We start from the raw sequence: 16,295 nt of genomic DNA, 5'->3' as shown, positions 1-16,295 counted from the left end.
GCTTTAGAGTGTATGGGATTATTATTATTATTATTATTATTTCATTATGGCAATTGTGTAATATTTAAGCGTGGTTTCCACTAGCGACGCACCACAAGGACGTAACGCAACGCAAGTGAATTGACCAATCACAAGCGAGGGCTTATTTACTTGTGATTGCTAACTGTCTATAACTTTGCTTGTCATTGGTTAAAACGCTTGCGTTGCGTTTACGTCCTTGCGTTACGTTCTAGTGGGAACCAAGCTTAATATGTTACCGTATAATAAAATCAATGCTGTAAAATTTGAAGAACGACATTCATAGAACATGTCAATTGTATGAGTCATGGGTTTCGATACTCAAGTTAATTCCAGGGAAGTATTATACAAAGGCCTACTGTACATAATAACGATAATACCGCTAGGTATATGAACATCATAAAGGGTTTTTAACTCGTTCGAAGAGAAGGGGAGGTAAAATGAGGAACACAAACGAAAAGTAACAACTAGAGAAACTGTGAGAAAGAATGTAAGAAGAAGTAAAAAATGGCAAAAACAAAACATTAAAAAAAAACTGAGAGGAAAGTAAAGAAGAATGAAAAGGAAAAGACAAACAATTTTTTGTTTCTATACGCCTACGCCTACTGTATTTAATTTCATCTCACAAGACTGACTACCTGTAGGTGGGAAGGAAGTTATGTGCTTATTTTATATATCTGGGAAATCCCCTACACTCTTTGTGGTAACATAACCTTTATCTCGTAAACAAGGGCTTGCACCTTTATCACACTCATGACTATGCAAAAATGAACAAGTTAAAAGAGTTTAGAAAAAAGAGGAGATAGAGAGAGGGGATAGAGAGAGGAGAGGGAGAGAGAGGGAGGGAGAAGGTCAGAAGAGGAAAGACAAAGTATAAAAAGAAGGAGAGAGAAAAAGGGGAGATAGGAGAACAAAAAAGAGGGAGAGAGAAACAAAGAAGAGGAAGACAAAAAAAAGGAAGATATGAAAATGTAGAGAATTGAAACCATTTCAAAATGGGGAAAGAAAAAATGAAGATATATTAATAGATAATGGAAACAATAGATCATAGTAACTACTAACTAATTTACTATATTTTGTTTCTATTTGAGATTTCGTATCTTTTCCATCTTCTATGTCAAGGAAATGATTTGAAAAAGACTTTACATTTAATTTAATTTACTTCCGTAAATTTAAGTTGGTGGTTTTGCGCTTGCTCAGTTGAATTACCATTTTTATAAATGGTTGAGTGGAAATTCCCAATTTGTTATTTGCGACTTCACAACACGGATGTTGATCTGAAAAATAATAGTATATATAGAAAGTTATTTCACATTTCGTCAGTCGACATTCTTCATCACATCGCACCACAACTTGAGACTTAAAATGGATAAGTCGAAGTTTGTCAATGTCTGTACAGCTCTTTTGTTTTATGTATTTCTAATGACTACAGTAGTTATTGGTGCTGAAGTTGGTGCAATTGATGGAAACACATGCAAAACTGATCTGGACTATTTTGAAACATTACCTGGTAAGTTAACAATGTTATTAATTAGTATAGAGTACGGACATCTCTAAAGTACTAATTATAATCACTAGCTTGCAATTGTTCCATTTCTCATGGTTCGTTGAATCTCGAAGGAAATAACCAACTATTGTTTATACAACTAACAGCGTGAATCTCGTCAATTACACGGCGGATAGGAATAAAATAAAACGTGCTTATATGGAATAACTTTAATATTACTTTGATATGGTCAATTTAGATTTAGAATATTTTGACTTTCATTTGTTTGTGTTTCAAGGGACAATACATCTTTAAAATATTAGTTAAAGAGAAGAATATGTCTACCATCGGATAAAATGTTTACTATTTCAGTGGGTATTACCTAATTTAATTAACAATCAATCCCGACAACCAATCTAGGCCTACGTTGTAAATATTGTTATCGGAATATTTTGATTTGTTGATGCTCCAGGGTAGAAACATTGCCGCCTGACATCTACTACGCTAATACTTTAAGCCTAACATTATTAAGAAATCGACTTTCTATCGCTTCCCTAATTAATACCTCTAACATCGCCGATTTCTTCCGTCTGACCCTTTGTGGCAATAAACTGAAATTGACATGTGACGTAACAAGGTGTACAGAACAGAAAGAAAATACTTGTGTTTACTTTAATAAACTTTTTATAGGTCTATATTGTTGAAACAATTAAGGGAAATGTCAGAGGAAACGATACTTATCATTTGCACTATAATGCACAGTTCCCAAAACAGACTTAGCTGATTTAGATACAGCTGCGGAGCGATATTTCTTGTGTAATTTTTCTTTGGGAATTCATCCTTAAATTTGTTGTTCTTCTTTTCCAAAATTATTTTATCCATCAGTAGGCCATCACTCTATCTCGTATAAACCCCTAAAAATAATAAGTATTTGCCTATACATATTTTTCCTAGCCTAAGTGCAGTACGTGTCTTTTTCAGGTACTGGATTCGATAATTTACGTAACGAAGATATGGGTCAGGTTGTTTTGAATTCTTACGAAAAATGCCGAACGACAAACGACAGAAAATACATAGTACCAGATGACGTCACTATCATACCAATCAAACACAGTAAAGTTAGTAAAAAATAATTATATTTCTTGAAATTGTTAATAAATATACACTCTTTGCCAATTCATTCAAAATAAACTTAAATTAACACATTATTCAATGCTAAAATAAGATAAATTTTAAAATGACATAGCTTAATATAATAAAATTGTGGAAATAAGTAGTTCATGTTCCAATAAAAAGGACAAACTATAGAATTACCAATATACAGTATAGGTCTTAAGGATCTGATAATTCTATAGAACATTTCACCAATTGCAAGCAAATTATATCATTATTATATTAATGTTTTATCTTTAGGCAGAGGTCTTCTCTGAATTGTACGAACACTGGTATAACTATACCAGTACAACGAGTAACTCCATAAACGCTGGCGCGTCTCTATTTGGTATTATTAGCGGAAGTTTTTCTGATGAAAACGAATTCGTAAAGACCCAGCAAGTGTATGATCAATCCTCAACAACGCGCGTTCAAGTACGTCATCATCTGTATAAAGCACGCACCGACAATCCGATTTTACATCCTACATTCAAGTCACGTGTTATGGATATCTGCGCCAACTTCCAGAATAATGATACGCGAATGGCAAGATATCTTACACAGAAGCTGATAAGGGACTATGGAACGCACGTGGTGACGGTGGTGGATGTTGGTGGAGTGTATCTTCAGCTAGATCAGATTAAAAACACATTTGTTAATAACTTTTATTTAAACAAACACACTGTGAGAGCTGCTGCTAGCTTCTCGTTTTGGGAAATCTCAGCTGGTGGCGGATTCTCAAGCTCTTCTAGTCAAACCATGAATGAATATTACCGCACAAACCGAACTGATTCGAAATTCGAAACACACGGTGGAGATCCTTATAGAGTCAACCAGACAATAAACGAATGGCAGGACGGCCTACCAAACAACCTTGTTGCTATTAACAAATATGGTGATCCTTTGAATTATGTGGTTACGCCTGAGACACTACCAGATATCCCTGGACCAACTGTGACGCATGTCTCCAAGTTAATATATAAAGAAATCAAACGTTACTATGATGTCAACACTCACAAGGGCTGTATAGATATGGATTCAGAAAACTTTAACTTCAGGGCCAATACAGACGACGGGTCGTGCATTGCACCTTACAACAATTACACATTTGGTGGTGTTTACCAAACGTGTGAGATGAAGCCAGGGTCCAACGCTGGAGATATGTGTCCTGGTCTTTCGCAGAAGAACCCTCTGACAGGTGACTATACCTGTCAAAGTGGTTATGAAGCGGTTCAATTAAACGCTGGTGAAGAACATCACACTGCGTCCAGACAAGAGTGCCACAGACACTGCATCTTATTCATTTTCTGTCACACCTCCTGCGGTACGATTTACCTCTCCAGCACGGCCTTTTACAATACATTCTGGTGTGTAGCTACTGGACCCGTTCCAGCTGATACTGGCTACTTATTCGGCGGTGTTTATACGTCTACTATGCCAAATCCTTTAACAGAAACCCAGGCATGTCCAAACACATTCTATCCATTGAGAATGGGTTCTGACCTTTTTGTGTGTGTCAACGATGACTACGAACTAGGCTACAGGTACTCTGTTCCATTTGCCGGCTTCTTTAGTTGTTCTGCGGGAAATCCATTAAGTTTAGACGGAAAAACCACGTATGCATCCGATAGCATAAGCAAAGAACCAGTCAATAACTTAGCTATGTTCCTCAAAGAGGGAGGTCCTTCAAGCTGGCCCCAGAGGTGTCCGTCGGGCTACAGTCAACATCTCGCTGCCATTGATAATGATTGTCGTATTGACTTCTGTGTCAAGGCAAATGCCCTCTCAGGCCTCGGTCTTCCAAAAATAAATCGTCCTCCTTACACTCGAAAGCCAAACCGTAATCCCAATACAACCGAGACTTGGTACGTAGTTGGAACACAATCAAATGTCTGGGTGAAAAACATGACTACCATGCAATGGAAATTGATGGTTTACGACGATCCGGATTCATTTCGTCTACCTGGATCGCCAGTGCCAACAGACAAAGCTAAAACAAACACAGATTCCAGTAATAAAAGCAATGTATCTATGATAGTCGGGGTTACCATAGCAGTAATTGCCTTTGTGGTGATTGCAATGCTTGTAGCTTCTACAATTCGTAAACGTAGGAGAGGATTTAATGGTCAAAATTACCAGCAGGAGAATCGACCAAATAACTACAATACCCTACATGGGGATCAGCCTAACGAAACTGCACCCATTGTTCCGATAACTACTATGAGTTAAACTTTGTTGTTTACATAACGTAGAAATATGATTTGGCAGAGCCAATTTAACATTAAAAAGCTGTTGATATACTGTAGTAATACCTATGTATAATTAATTTTTTTAAAGTTTTTATATTTTAGAGTCTTCTCCCCTGATAATCGAAATGTCAGTAGCTCATAATCTATTACAATAAATGAAAACATGAAATAAAAGTTATCTGTCAATTTTGTGTTCATAAATAATATTGAATAGTGTTTTAACGTTTATATACGTGCGTTCTTGCTTCATATGTACTAGCACTATCGAGGCCATCGATGTTCCAGGAAATGAGTAGGTTATGATTATCGTCATCATCATAAAGCCTGTTTTCCTGTCGACGTTATTTGACGCTAGCGTCGTTGATCGTTAAAGCTTGGTTCCCACTAGAACGTAACGCAAGGACGTAAACGCAACGCAAGCGTTTTAACCAATGACAAGCGAAGTTATAGACAGTTAGCAATCACAAGCGAATAAGCCATCGCTTGTGATTAGTCAATTCACTTGCGTTGCGTTACGTCCTTGTGTTGCGTCGCTAGTGGGAACCACGCTTAACAGTTCAACGACGATCGTTTGAAAACGATCAAGTTGAAATGATAGCGATAGCGAGTAACTTTTCCTGTAAATCGTTAACATTTCAATGTTTACGTAGAAGATCGTCGATTATTGTTAACGATAGCGTCGAATAACGTCGACAAGAAAACAGGCTTAACTTATTTTTATTCTCCCGCACTTGCATTATCCCCGTATTCTTGTGACGTATGCCCAACTAATATGAATAAAGGTGGTCAATATTTGAGTACATTCCGTTTGTGCAGCGTTGCTGGAGTTAATTTATATTCCGCTACAGTTCATGTCAGCAGTGGAAAAGTTTAACAGACGTTTATAGTGGCAAGAATAATAATGTTTTTGGTTCTACGAATGTACAAATTTGAATGTGAAGGCACGGTATACAAGCGACCACCTTTACACATAGACAGGTCACAGCAGATACACAAGGTAAATAATTTGCATTTTTACATTGATGTGTTGATGTTATACAAAAGAATGCCAATCACGACCGTTTAAATATGTATAAATATTCGTTTTCAGTCCACACTGTAAGCTTTTGTCGATATTTTATATTCAGGTATATTTATTCACAAAAAAAAAGAAATCAAAAATACAACCGCAGCCAAAAGGCTGAAAAGTAGTATATACTACTAAAAAGATTCCATGTTTGATACTGTGACGTTATTTTGTAATACTATATGTATTATCAACTTACTGTATCGTTCCATTAGTTTTAAGTGTGTACGGTATATTTACTCACTACAGTATTACCCAACCTTAATCCACGTTCACACTGAGCCCGGATTCGATTCGGTGGCCGAAAAAAAAACTATGTTACGTTTTAGATCAGTTCTTTTAATGCGGGCTTTACAGTGTGATATTCTGGTAAAAGCTTTGAATTTCCACTAGAGACGCAACGCAAGGACGTGACGTAACGCAAGCGAGTGACGTAATTACAAGCGATGTGTATCTTTAACCCATCCTGGAAGTAAGTTCTATTGATATACATAATAGGCCTGTGAATGTATCACGAGTTCCGAACATTAAATCAAAATAAGGGTTTTTAAAAATAAACAAAACGAGAGAAGAAAAAAAAAGAAAAAGGCAAAAATAGAATCTCAGTGCAAAGAAGGAATGTATGAAGAATTACGAAATAGAGAACCAAAAAGAAGTAAAGGAGGGAAAAAGGAAATAACAGAAATCAATACAATCAATAGGCCTACTACATTTTGTTTGTATACGCGTAAACTGTATTTTTTACCAGTAGTTGTGGTGAGAAAGGAATGTAATCTCTCCTGGAAAATCGCCTTTACTTGGTAGCTTTGTAATTTGCATAATAAAGTATCATCAGGGCTGCCAAATGTATCACTTATGCCCTTTGTTGTGATATTTATATTCCAACCACATATCGATTTATGGTATGTAACGTGAGAGTGCATGCACGCCAGCTGAAACACAATTCAAAGGCTTATATAATTATTTACAACATTCAAAACTGAAACAACATATATTGTTGTTGTCTCAGTTTATACTAAAGCCTGTTTTTTTTTTTTTTTTATCGAAAGCGTTGATTATTAGTGCGCAGGCGTATTATTATTTCACCTACTGTAACCTTTGCGAAGATAGAGGAAAGTGGGAAATAGAGAAAGACAAGAAAGAACAAGTACAAAGCAAGAAGAGAAAAATAGAACAAGAGGAGGACGATTGAAAAAGAACTGACATTATATAATGGAGTAACATAGACCATAATAATAATGATAATCTTTTGTTTCTATATGAGCAATTTGTATTCAATTTATTTCGGTATAAAAATCATTACAAAAAGCAGCAAAATCAAAGCATTGTATTTACAAAAATATATGGGTTGTACACAAACATCTTCGAAAGGTTATAGATGTCACACATCAAACAAAAATGCATCATAAATTCGTTATTTATTTAAAAGAGGAAACAACAGTGCATGTTAGATTATTTTTAAGATTTTTATTTAATTGGCTTCCATAAACAGTTTAGTGGTTTGTTCTTTCTCAATTGTGACACACCATTTTCTAGTTGGTAACGTCAGAGTGGAAATTCCAAATTTTGCTTTTTTTTCGACATCAATAAAGAATATTGATCTATCAACGCCTATATAGATATCTGTTTCTCGCGTTTGGTTTGTCGTCATTCTTTTTCTGGCATCACCATACTTCAGACATAAAATGGATAAATCTAAGTTGAACTGTGTACTTTTGTTGTATGTACATTTGATGACTACAGTAGTTATTGGTGCCGAAGTTGTCATTGATGGAAACACATGTAAAACTGATCTGGACTATTTTGAAACATTACCCGGTAAGTACGTTACCAATGTTATATATAGCTGTAGTTTAGTTTATTGTCCATTGTTATCTGTATTTCGAGTTATTATTGTAAAATAGATATTCGATGTTGCATCATCATTTTTCATGCTTTAATCGTTGAATGTGAAACAGAAGCAACCAAACCAAGTCCACATAATAATAGGCAATTTTGTTATATATATATAAACTATTAAGGCATTCGGATATACAACTATCTCAACTTACAATATTTGTTAAAGTAGAAGACTTGCCTATGTTTATTCCAATCTTTGGAAAGTTAGTACAATATACACATTTCATTATCAATCACTACCGAAAACCAATCTACGAGTGTCAGACTTGTAGATATTGTTAATGTGATATGCTAAATTGAAGTGTCGTACATTGGCTCCAAGGGAGATCAATGAGCAGCCGTATGATCGTGGCTTCTATTAAATCAAACCATGGAGCTATCTAATTTTATAGCTCCATGATCAAACTTTCATGATTACATAATATCGATACCGTACCGCATATTAATACTACTATATCACTGATTTCTTAATACTTTAAATACAAAAAATTAATTCAATACTGTACTTGCATCTACTTTGTTTGTCTTGTCATTGACTCGATCCCACTATAATGCACAGTTCGCATAGGCCTAACAGATGTGCTAAAAAGGCATTAAAACCTATATCACTTACTGCAAATCGTTATCCTGAAATCTTTGTTTTTATTACTTTTTCTATTGGATCTGTCCTGTGTCTACTCCTAACAAAAAGTAACTGTATGCCTCGCATAGCTTTTTCTTGTCTATTATATGTTCAGTTTCATTTTGTTCTTTTCAGGTACTGGATTCGATAATCTACGTAACGAAGATATGGGTCAGGTGGTTTTGAATTCTTACGAAAAATGCCGGACGACAAACGACAGAAAATACATAGTTCCAGATGACGTCACTATTATACCAATTAAACACAGTAAAGTTAGTAAAAACATTATATTTATAAACATTATACTTCTTGAAATTGTTCAATCATAAATACGCAAGGATGGCAAAGACCGGGGAAGTTAATGGATACGAATGGTTGGATTACATTCTGTAAATAAGTCTACAGAACTGCAGTCAAATTATATACATGGGGCTTTCATAAGACCTAAAATGTTAATAGGCCTACATTATATTCATTTAATTAAAGTATAGTAAATGTTTTATCTTTAGGCAGAGGTCTTCTCTGAATTGTACGAACACTGGTATAACTATACCAGTACAACGAGTAACTCCATAAACGCTGGCGCGTCTCTATTTGGTATTATTAGCGGAAGTTTTTCTGACGAAAAAGAATTCGTAAAGACCCAGCAAGTGTATGATCAATCCTCAACCACGCGCGTTCAAGTACGTCATCATCTGTATAAAGCACGCACCGACAATCCGATTTTACATCCCACATTCAAGTCACGTGTTATGGATATCTGCGCCAACTTCCAGAATAATGATACGCGAATAGCAAGATATCTTACACAGCAGCTGATAAGGGACTATGGAACGCACGTGGTGACGGTGGTGGATGTTGGTGGAGTGTATCTTCAGCTAGATCAGATTAAAAACACATTTGTCAATAACTTTTCTCCAGAAAAACATACTGTGAAAGCTGCTGCCAGTGCCTGGTTTTGGGAATTCTCTGCTGGTGGCGGATTCTCAAGCTCTTCTAGTCAAACCATGAATGAATATTACCGCACAAACCGAACTGATTCAAAATTAGAAACATATGGCGGTGATCCTTTTAGAGTCAACCAGACAATAAACGAATGGCAGGACGGCCTACCAAACAACCTTGTTGCTATTAACAAGTATGGTGATCCTTTGCACTATGTGGTTACGCCAGAGACACTACCAAACATTCCTGAACCAACTTTGACAAATGTCTCTAACTTAATCTATAAAGAAATAAAACGTTATTATGATGTCAACACTCACAAGGGCTGTATAGATATGGATTCAGAAAACTTTAACTTCAGGGCCAATACAGACGACGGGTCGTGCAATGCACCTTACAACAATTACACATTTGGTGGTGTCTATCAGACGTGTGAGATGAAGCCAGGATACGACGCTGGAGATATATGTCCTAGTCTTTCGCTGAAAAACCCTCTGACAGGTGCCATTACATGTCCGGGTAACTACAAAGCAGTTCTATTACACACTGGTGAAGAATATCACACTACGTCCAAACGAAAGTGCCATAAATACTGCAGCCTCGGAGTTTTCTGTCACACTTCCTGCGGTACGTTTTACCTCTCCAGCACGGCCGTTTACAAAACATTCTGGTGTTTCCCGACTGGACCCGTTTCAGCTGATACTGGATACTTATTTGGCGGTGTTTATACATCTACTATGCCAAATCTATTAACAGAAATCCATGCATGTCCAAACACATTCTATCCATTGAGAATGGGTTCTGACCTGTTTGTGTGTGTAAACGGTGACTACGAACTAGGCTACAGGTACTCTGTTCCATTTGCCGGTTTCTTTAGTTGTTCTGCGGGAAATCCATTGAGCTTAGAAGGCAAAACAACATATGCATCTGATAGCATAAGCAAAGAACCAGTAAATAACCTAGCTATGTTCCTCAAAGAGGGAGGTCCTGCAAGCTGGCCCCAGAAGTGTCCTTCGGGTTACAGTCAACATCTCGCTGCCATTGATAATGATTGTCGTATTGACTTCTGTATCAAGGCAAATTCCATTTCTGGCCTTCCAAAAATAAATCGTCCTCCTTTTAATCGGAAGCCAAGCCGTAATCCTAATACAACCAAGACTTGGTACATAGTTGCAACAAATTCAGATGTCTGGCTGAAAAACACGACAACGTCACATTGGAGATTGATGGAGGACGAGGATCCGAATGCAGTTCTACCTGGAACACCTGCTCCTATAAAGAAAGCTCTCACACAACAAGCAACAGGTCCAAGTAGTATAGACCAAAACAATAGATCTATGGTAGGCCTAGTTGGGATTGCAGGAGCAATAGTAGGGTTAGTGATGGCAATGTTTATAATGTTAGCCTATAGCTATAGTAAACGTAAGAGGGGACGTAATGGTCAAAATGACCAGACAAATCGAACAAATGCCGATTACGGGGATCAGTCGATCGAATCTGCTCCAATTGTTTCGACAATGAGTTAAACTGTGTGTTTACATAACGTAGAAACAATAATGTTATGTTTTATATCTGGTTGTTTTATTTTATCGTTTTAATTTAACTTTTTGCTTTTTTTCTTTGTATCTCCATTGAGAGATCCAAGCATTGTGATTTATTTAGTAATTTGCCTTTTGATTTCACCTCTGTTAAAATCTACCTCACTTCCCTTGACTTTGTATCTCAATATTTGTTAAACTTTAAAACTTCACTAATTGAAATGCAGTACGATTAAAGATGTATTGTCCTCCTGAACACATTTTTTAACAATTTTTTTGTTCAATATGCCATTTTAATGTCACACAATAGTCACCACTTTGACCAAAAATTGGATAACAAAATGCATTTAGGCCTACCTGAAGAAAACTAGAATTTAAAGCAAAAATAGTTAAATTGGCTGCTAGCAAATGGATTTTTGGTTGAATGTAACCGTGTATTTTGTCATTTTATGAGTAAAAATATTTTTTTTCAAGAGTTTTTTTCTATAGAAGTGATTGAGTTTGTTAAAACTACAGAATGGCCTATTCAAAGTCTGATTTTATTAATCTTTTTTCATTTTTTCATGTTCTTTAAGAAACAAATTAAAAAAACAGTGGCCATCTCAATATTGTTTGTGAATAACCAATATTGTATTTACTATCACCGTCACCGCTTTCTGTGATCTAGTTCCCTACCCCAACTTTCGTCAACGTATCGTCATCATTACAACCTAACCCACCCCCTCTTCTTTCTATGATCGTAAGAATATTAATAACATAACAACCCATCCTTTATGGTAAATATTTTTGGTGAATGAAGAATTGTTTGATTAGTGAGTACTTTTGTCGGTGGCGTTTTTGTAAGAAATATTTCTTTATATTTTAATCTTTCGGTACTCTGAAATTATAAATCTGGTTTCCGTGCTGTCCTGTTTTTATTTTTCAGTTTTATGGGCTGCCTCTCAAAGCTTTGCTTTTAAAAAAAAATATTTCCCCTCTCAGTTACTCTACTTCATTATTATTATGATTAATTTAAAAGATAAATAAATGTTACTTTTGACTTGACTGTGTTTATGTCTCTGTTTTTGACGTATTTTACTTGTATAGGCCTACTAGAATAAAAGACTCAAGTGACTACATTATTGTGACGTTATATTTGTTTAATACTATATTTATTATTAATTGCATCTTCGCCCTCGATTTTAAGCGTGTATTTTACTCATGTATGTATTATCCTTTATCCGACAATGAATGATAACAAACACCATGTACACCTTTACAAATTAATACTTATTATTTATATAATTTTACATCAAACATAAATAAAACAAGCCCCCACATTCATAATTGATCGTACTATCTGTAATAATTAATTTTCTTTACACTTATCCTGCAATAATTCTAATGATAATCCAATTAATTATTATACCAATACAATTGCTATACTTTTGATTTAAGCTGGCGACACTGGTAAATGGGATATTGCTCCGACGTAATGACAAAATGCCGACCAACATTTGGTTAAGCGTGGTTCCCACTAGCGACGCAACACAAGGACGTAACGAAACGCAAGTGAATTGACCAATCACAAGCGATGGCTTATTCGCTTGTGATTGCTAAAGCTTGGTTCCCACTAGAACGTAACGCAAGGACGTAAACGCAACGCAAGCGTTTTAACCAATGACAAGCGAAGTTATGGACAGTTAGCAATCACACGCGAATAAGCCATCGCTTGTGATTGGTCAATTCACTTGCGTTGCGTCTACGTCCTTGCGTTACGTCCTAGTGGGAACCAAAGCTTAACTGTCTATAACTTCGTTTGTCATTGGTTAAAACGCTTGCGTTGCGTTTACGTCCTTGCGTTACGTTCTAGTGGGAACCAAGCTTTAGAGGCTACCGTAAAGTGCATAAATTGTTTTTTTTACGCTGAAGCTCGTCTACACTATCAAACTTAATGTGACCAAAAAATGTGATGTGCCCATATAAGTATGGAGTCTGATAGTGTAGACAGAGCTTAAGTGCACTTTACAAATTCACTACTTACATCTACTTATTTAAAATATGCTTTTTATATCATATAGGCCTAGTTAGTGGTGTAATAACCTATAATACATCTGTCATGATAGACTGAATTTGATTAATTTCGTCGGAGTTTGTTTTATATCGTCATATATCAAATTTATTAGCTGCCCTCTGGTTTAAAACATTTAATTAACATGAAATTAATAGTATAAATTTCCAGTGGTCCCATTTCCCGCTTCAGCAAAAATGTTGCAGATTTTACTCTTATTTAATAAGTAGCTTATTAATGAATTACAGCTATAACATAATAGGCCTAAATATTGGAATGATTTTAGCATTGGAAATAAATTATGACATTATCTTTGGAACCTTTTCTCACAATCCTACTGGTCTTGCTAAATGAATAGAAATTCGCGAATGTACATCTGTATCAGTAAAGCTAACCATTGTTATTGTTTATCATATAATTTCAAGGATTAGTTTACCAACCTTTCTGCAAGCTATGATCAACAAAACCACACACCACGAGAGTAAATAAAAGATGAAAGCATTTAAATTCTCTTTTTAAGTAATACATATCATTAAAGATTAAGCATACAAATTCAAAATATAAAAATAATTCGGCATATTTATAAAGAATCAACCAGTTCTACCAAAATAAAAGCGGTGAAAACATCAAAGCTCCAACCGTCGCACCCGCAGCGAAGCCAAGAGCAGCATCTCCATTATTGCGTCGGTCTTGTTCATATATGATTGTCGTGTTCGTGCCATCTGGACGCGTCACCACTGTTAAAAGAAAAGAAGTGAGTTGTCAATTTTGTGCTGGTGTAAAAGCTGATTGATATTTATATTAAATTGTTCACTTGTTACTGCTTGTGAATGAATGGGGTGGGTGAAATAAGAAGCTGTCTAACGTATGCCAATTCGGAAATGAAAAGAAAACTATCACCTACTTTTAAATAAATGTTTATAAAATGTGTGTTAAAAATAGCAGTTTAACATGATAATTTGTATTAATTCATCCCATGCATAACACCAATCATCCTGAAAATAGTGACCACTAGTGATTATCGACTGTATAAAATAAATAAATAGAACACATTTTGAATCGGGTAAGAATTTAAAGCAAAAATGTATGGTACTACAAAAGATGCGTTATACTGAAGGTAGATGTCAATACGTTATAGGAAGATGGCAATACATTATGGGTTGATGCTAATGCTTTTATAGGTAGATGCTAATGCGTTTATGGGTAGATGCTAATGCGTTTATGGGTGGATGGTAATACGTTATGGGTAGATTTTTAATGCGCTATGGTAGATGCTAATGCGTTTATGGGTGGATGGTAATACGTTATGGGTTGTTGGTGCCAATACATTATGGGTAGATTTTGAATGCGCTATGGTAGATGCTAATGCGTTTATAGGTAGATTTCAAAACGCTATGGGTTGATTATGGGTAGATGATAATGCGTTTGTGGGTGGATGCTAATGCGTTATGGGTAGACGCTAATGCGTAGAAGCTAATGCGTTATAGGTAGATGCTAATACGTTTCGGGTAAATGTCAATGGGTGTTGAGACTGTATGTAATAAAAAAAACTCCAGTTAAAGCTGGCGGAATGCCTAGTATACTTTAGACTGAGAAATGGAACCGATTTAGACTGATAGTACTGTAGTACTCGAATGAATGAAATAGACCTACAATGAGTAGAGCAGAAACTATAACTCACTGTTAGTAATAATAGTGGTAATTGCGAGTCACGCCATGCACTGTGAGGAGAGAGTATATAGTTAATTCCCTTAAAAATTATAAAACTACACATTCTTCCTACATTTATAATAAAAAACTGTGATATAAATATACTATTGCACTACAAAGACAATCGTTAAAGTTAATGCATGTACAGTATTAATAAATAAACAAAAATGCGCCATGCCAAAGTGAAAGAAAATTGTAAAATAATTACTTTTGTCTGACTACGATATATTTAGAGAATTAAATTTATTTTGGAAATTGCTTCATTTGCAGCAGGGTAACCCAGAGCAGGCCTTTTGTTTGGAGGTGAGCGAGTGCGATCACTCACCTAACACACTCCTAAACTGCCCTCGAGGAGTGTGATTTACAACACACTTAAATTTGGTAAACTTCTACACACCAAAATACAAACAGCACACCTACAGCATGTTTAATATTATTTGGGTGCTTTCTCTGAAGCTTGGTTCCCACTAGAACGTATTGCAAGGATGTAAACGCAACGCAAGCGTGTTAACCAATGACAAGCGACAGTTCGGATAATCCATCGCTTGTGATTGGTCAATTCACTTACGTCCTTGTGTTGCGTCGCTAGTGGGAACAAAGCTTTACACAAGAGAGAAATTGGCCAATAAAAGCACCAATATACTATCATATATGAATAATCATCGACTGTACAAGAAGCATAAAAAATGTGAATATAAATTACTCGTTGGATCCTGGTATGTGGTATAGTACGTTTGTCCTGGGTAGGAGTACATGCGTGTTTGCCTTGGATATCCATTCACGTTGACAACTTGCGTACCATCTGGATAGGTAGTAGTGGTTTGGACAACGCGACCACCTCTTCTCGGGCATTGTGCTGAATATGGAGGCGGAGCTCCATATGGTGCGTAAGTATTGTAAGGGTTGAGTTGAGGAACTGTCTGTGATACGCCTTGGCGTGTCTATAGAAAATAAAATAGAAATAAGTTAGTGAGTGGCCGAGCGGTTAAGACAGTGGAACCGTAATTACGTAGCCATAACATCGGCAGGGGTTCAAGGCTCACTCACTCCATTGTTCTGGTGGTAGAACGAGTCTTCTCGGATAAGGACTATAAACTGTAGGTCCAGTGTACACATCTAGCTCTTGTGCACTTTAAAGAACCTAGTACATCTTTCGAGATGAGTAGGGGGTTACCCTGGTGTATTAGTACTGGGCCCTCTGGGAGACCAGTCTTTGACTGAAGAGGTTACTCAGTATAAATATATATTTCAATTTCAATCAATATACTCGGTTATGAAGCTTGGGCAGGGGTATATCCAAGGGGTAGCTATTGTGTAGCGTGCTCACCACTTTTGACAACAAAAATGAAACTACTTTTGATATCTATTTTGACCGACTATTAATATCTGTTTAGTATTAGCATTCCCCCATAAACAAATCCTGGATCCACCCCTGTTGGGTGTGTAGTGTTATGAGTAGATATTAATGCATTATGGGTAGATGCTAATGAGTTATGGGTAGTGGCTGATACACATTGAGAATGGATGGTAAAGACCAACACTGCAGTTAATAAAAAGAGG

At 36.1% G+C, this 16,295-nt stretch overlaps 3 protein-coding genes across 4 annotated transcripts in view; 2 read left to right on the top strand and 1 right to left on the bottom strand.

Annotated features, from left to right (window-relative positions):
* The first annotated feature begins 1,340 nt into the window (after nucleotides 1-1,340).
* LOC140050023 (macrophage-expressed gene 1 protein-like) lies at nucleotides 1,341-5,073 on the top strand. Its single transcript, XM_072095019.1, has 3 exons — nucleotides 1,341-1,528; nucleotides 2,486-2,622; nucleotides 2,918-5,073. Exons 1-3 carry the CDS (start codon nucleotides 1,384-1,386, stop codon nucleotides 4,883-4,885), a joined length of 2,250 nt encoding a protein of 749 aa, XP_071951120.1. The 5' UTR covers nucleotides 1,341-1,383; the 3' UTR covers nucleotides 4,886-5,073.
* A 2,571-nt stretch (nucleotides 5,074-7,644) lies between these two features.
* On the top strand, nucleotides 7,645-11,956 carry LOC140050024 (macrophage-expressed gene 1 protein-like). Its single transcript, XM_072095020.1, has 3 exons — nucleotides 7,645-7,789; nucleotides 8,628-8,764; nucleotides 9,002-11,956. The coding sequence occupies exons 1-3, from the start codon at nucleotides 7,657-7,659 to the stop codon at nucleotides 10,961-10,963; spliced, it is 2,232 nt and encodes a 743-aa protein (XP_071951121.1). The 5' UTR covers nucleotides 7,645-7,656; the 3' UTR covers nucleotides 10,964-11,956.
* An 802-nt stretch (nucleotides 11,957-12,758) lies between these two features.
* The window catches only part of LOC140050022 (pleckstrin homology domain-containing family B member 2-like), an 89,773-nt gene continuing 86,236 nt past the window's right edge, over nucleotides 12,759-16,295 (bottom strand). The window contains exons 5-7 of one of the 2 annotated variants that reach the window (XM_072095018.1): nucleotides 15,439-15,676; nucleotides 14,707-14,746; nucleotides 13,623-13,762 (exon numbers count right to left, since the gene is read on the bottom strand). In XM_072095018.1, the coding sequence (XP_071951119.1) occupies nucleotides 14,709-14,746; nucleotides 15,439-15,676 (276 nt within the window). In that variant the 3' untranslated portion in view covers nucleotides 13,623-13,762; nucleotides 14,707-14,708. Of the gene's footprint in view, nucleotides 13,763-14,706; nucleotides 14,747-15,438; nucleotides 15,677-16,295 lie in introns of both variants that reach the window. The other variant, XM_072095017.1, reaches the window with a different exon arrangement.

The sequence above is a fragment of the Antedon mediterranea genome, chromosome 5, assembly GCF_964355755.1.
Source record: "Antedon mediterranea chromosome 5, ecAntMedi1.1, whole genome shotgun sequence".
Lineage (NCBI taxonomy): Eukaryota > Metazoa > Echinodermata > Crinoidea > Comatulida > Antedonidae > Antedon > Antedon mediterranea.
The sequence above is the reverse complement of the archived record's forward strand: the minus strand, read 5'-3'. Positions and strand labels throughout refer to the sequence as shown.

Coding starts and splice junctions, on each gene's coding strand:
- LOC140050023 (XM_072095019.1), top strand. CDS start 1,384: ATGGATAAGTCGAAGTTTGTCAATGTCTGTACAGCTCTTTTGTTTTAT. Junction 1,529..2,485: donor CTATTTTGAAACATTACCTG/GTAAGTTAACAA, acceptor TGTCTTTTTCAG/GTACTGGATTCGATAATTTA. Junction 2,623..2,917: donor TACCAATCAAACACAGTAAA/GTTAGTAAAAAA, acceptor TTTTATCTTTAG/GCAGAGGTCTTCTCTGAATT.
- LOC140050024 (XM_072095020.1), top strand. CDS start 7,657: ATGGATAAATCTAAGTTGAACTGTGTACTTTTGTTGTATGTACATTTG. Junction 7,790..8,627: donor CTATTTTGAAACATTACCCG/GTAAGTACGTTA, acceptor TGTTCTTTTCAG/GTACTGGATTCGATAATCTA. Junction 8,765..9,001: donor TACCAATTAAACACAGTAAA/GTTAGTAAAAAC, acceptor TTTTATCTTTAG/GCAGAGGTCTTCTCTGAATT.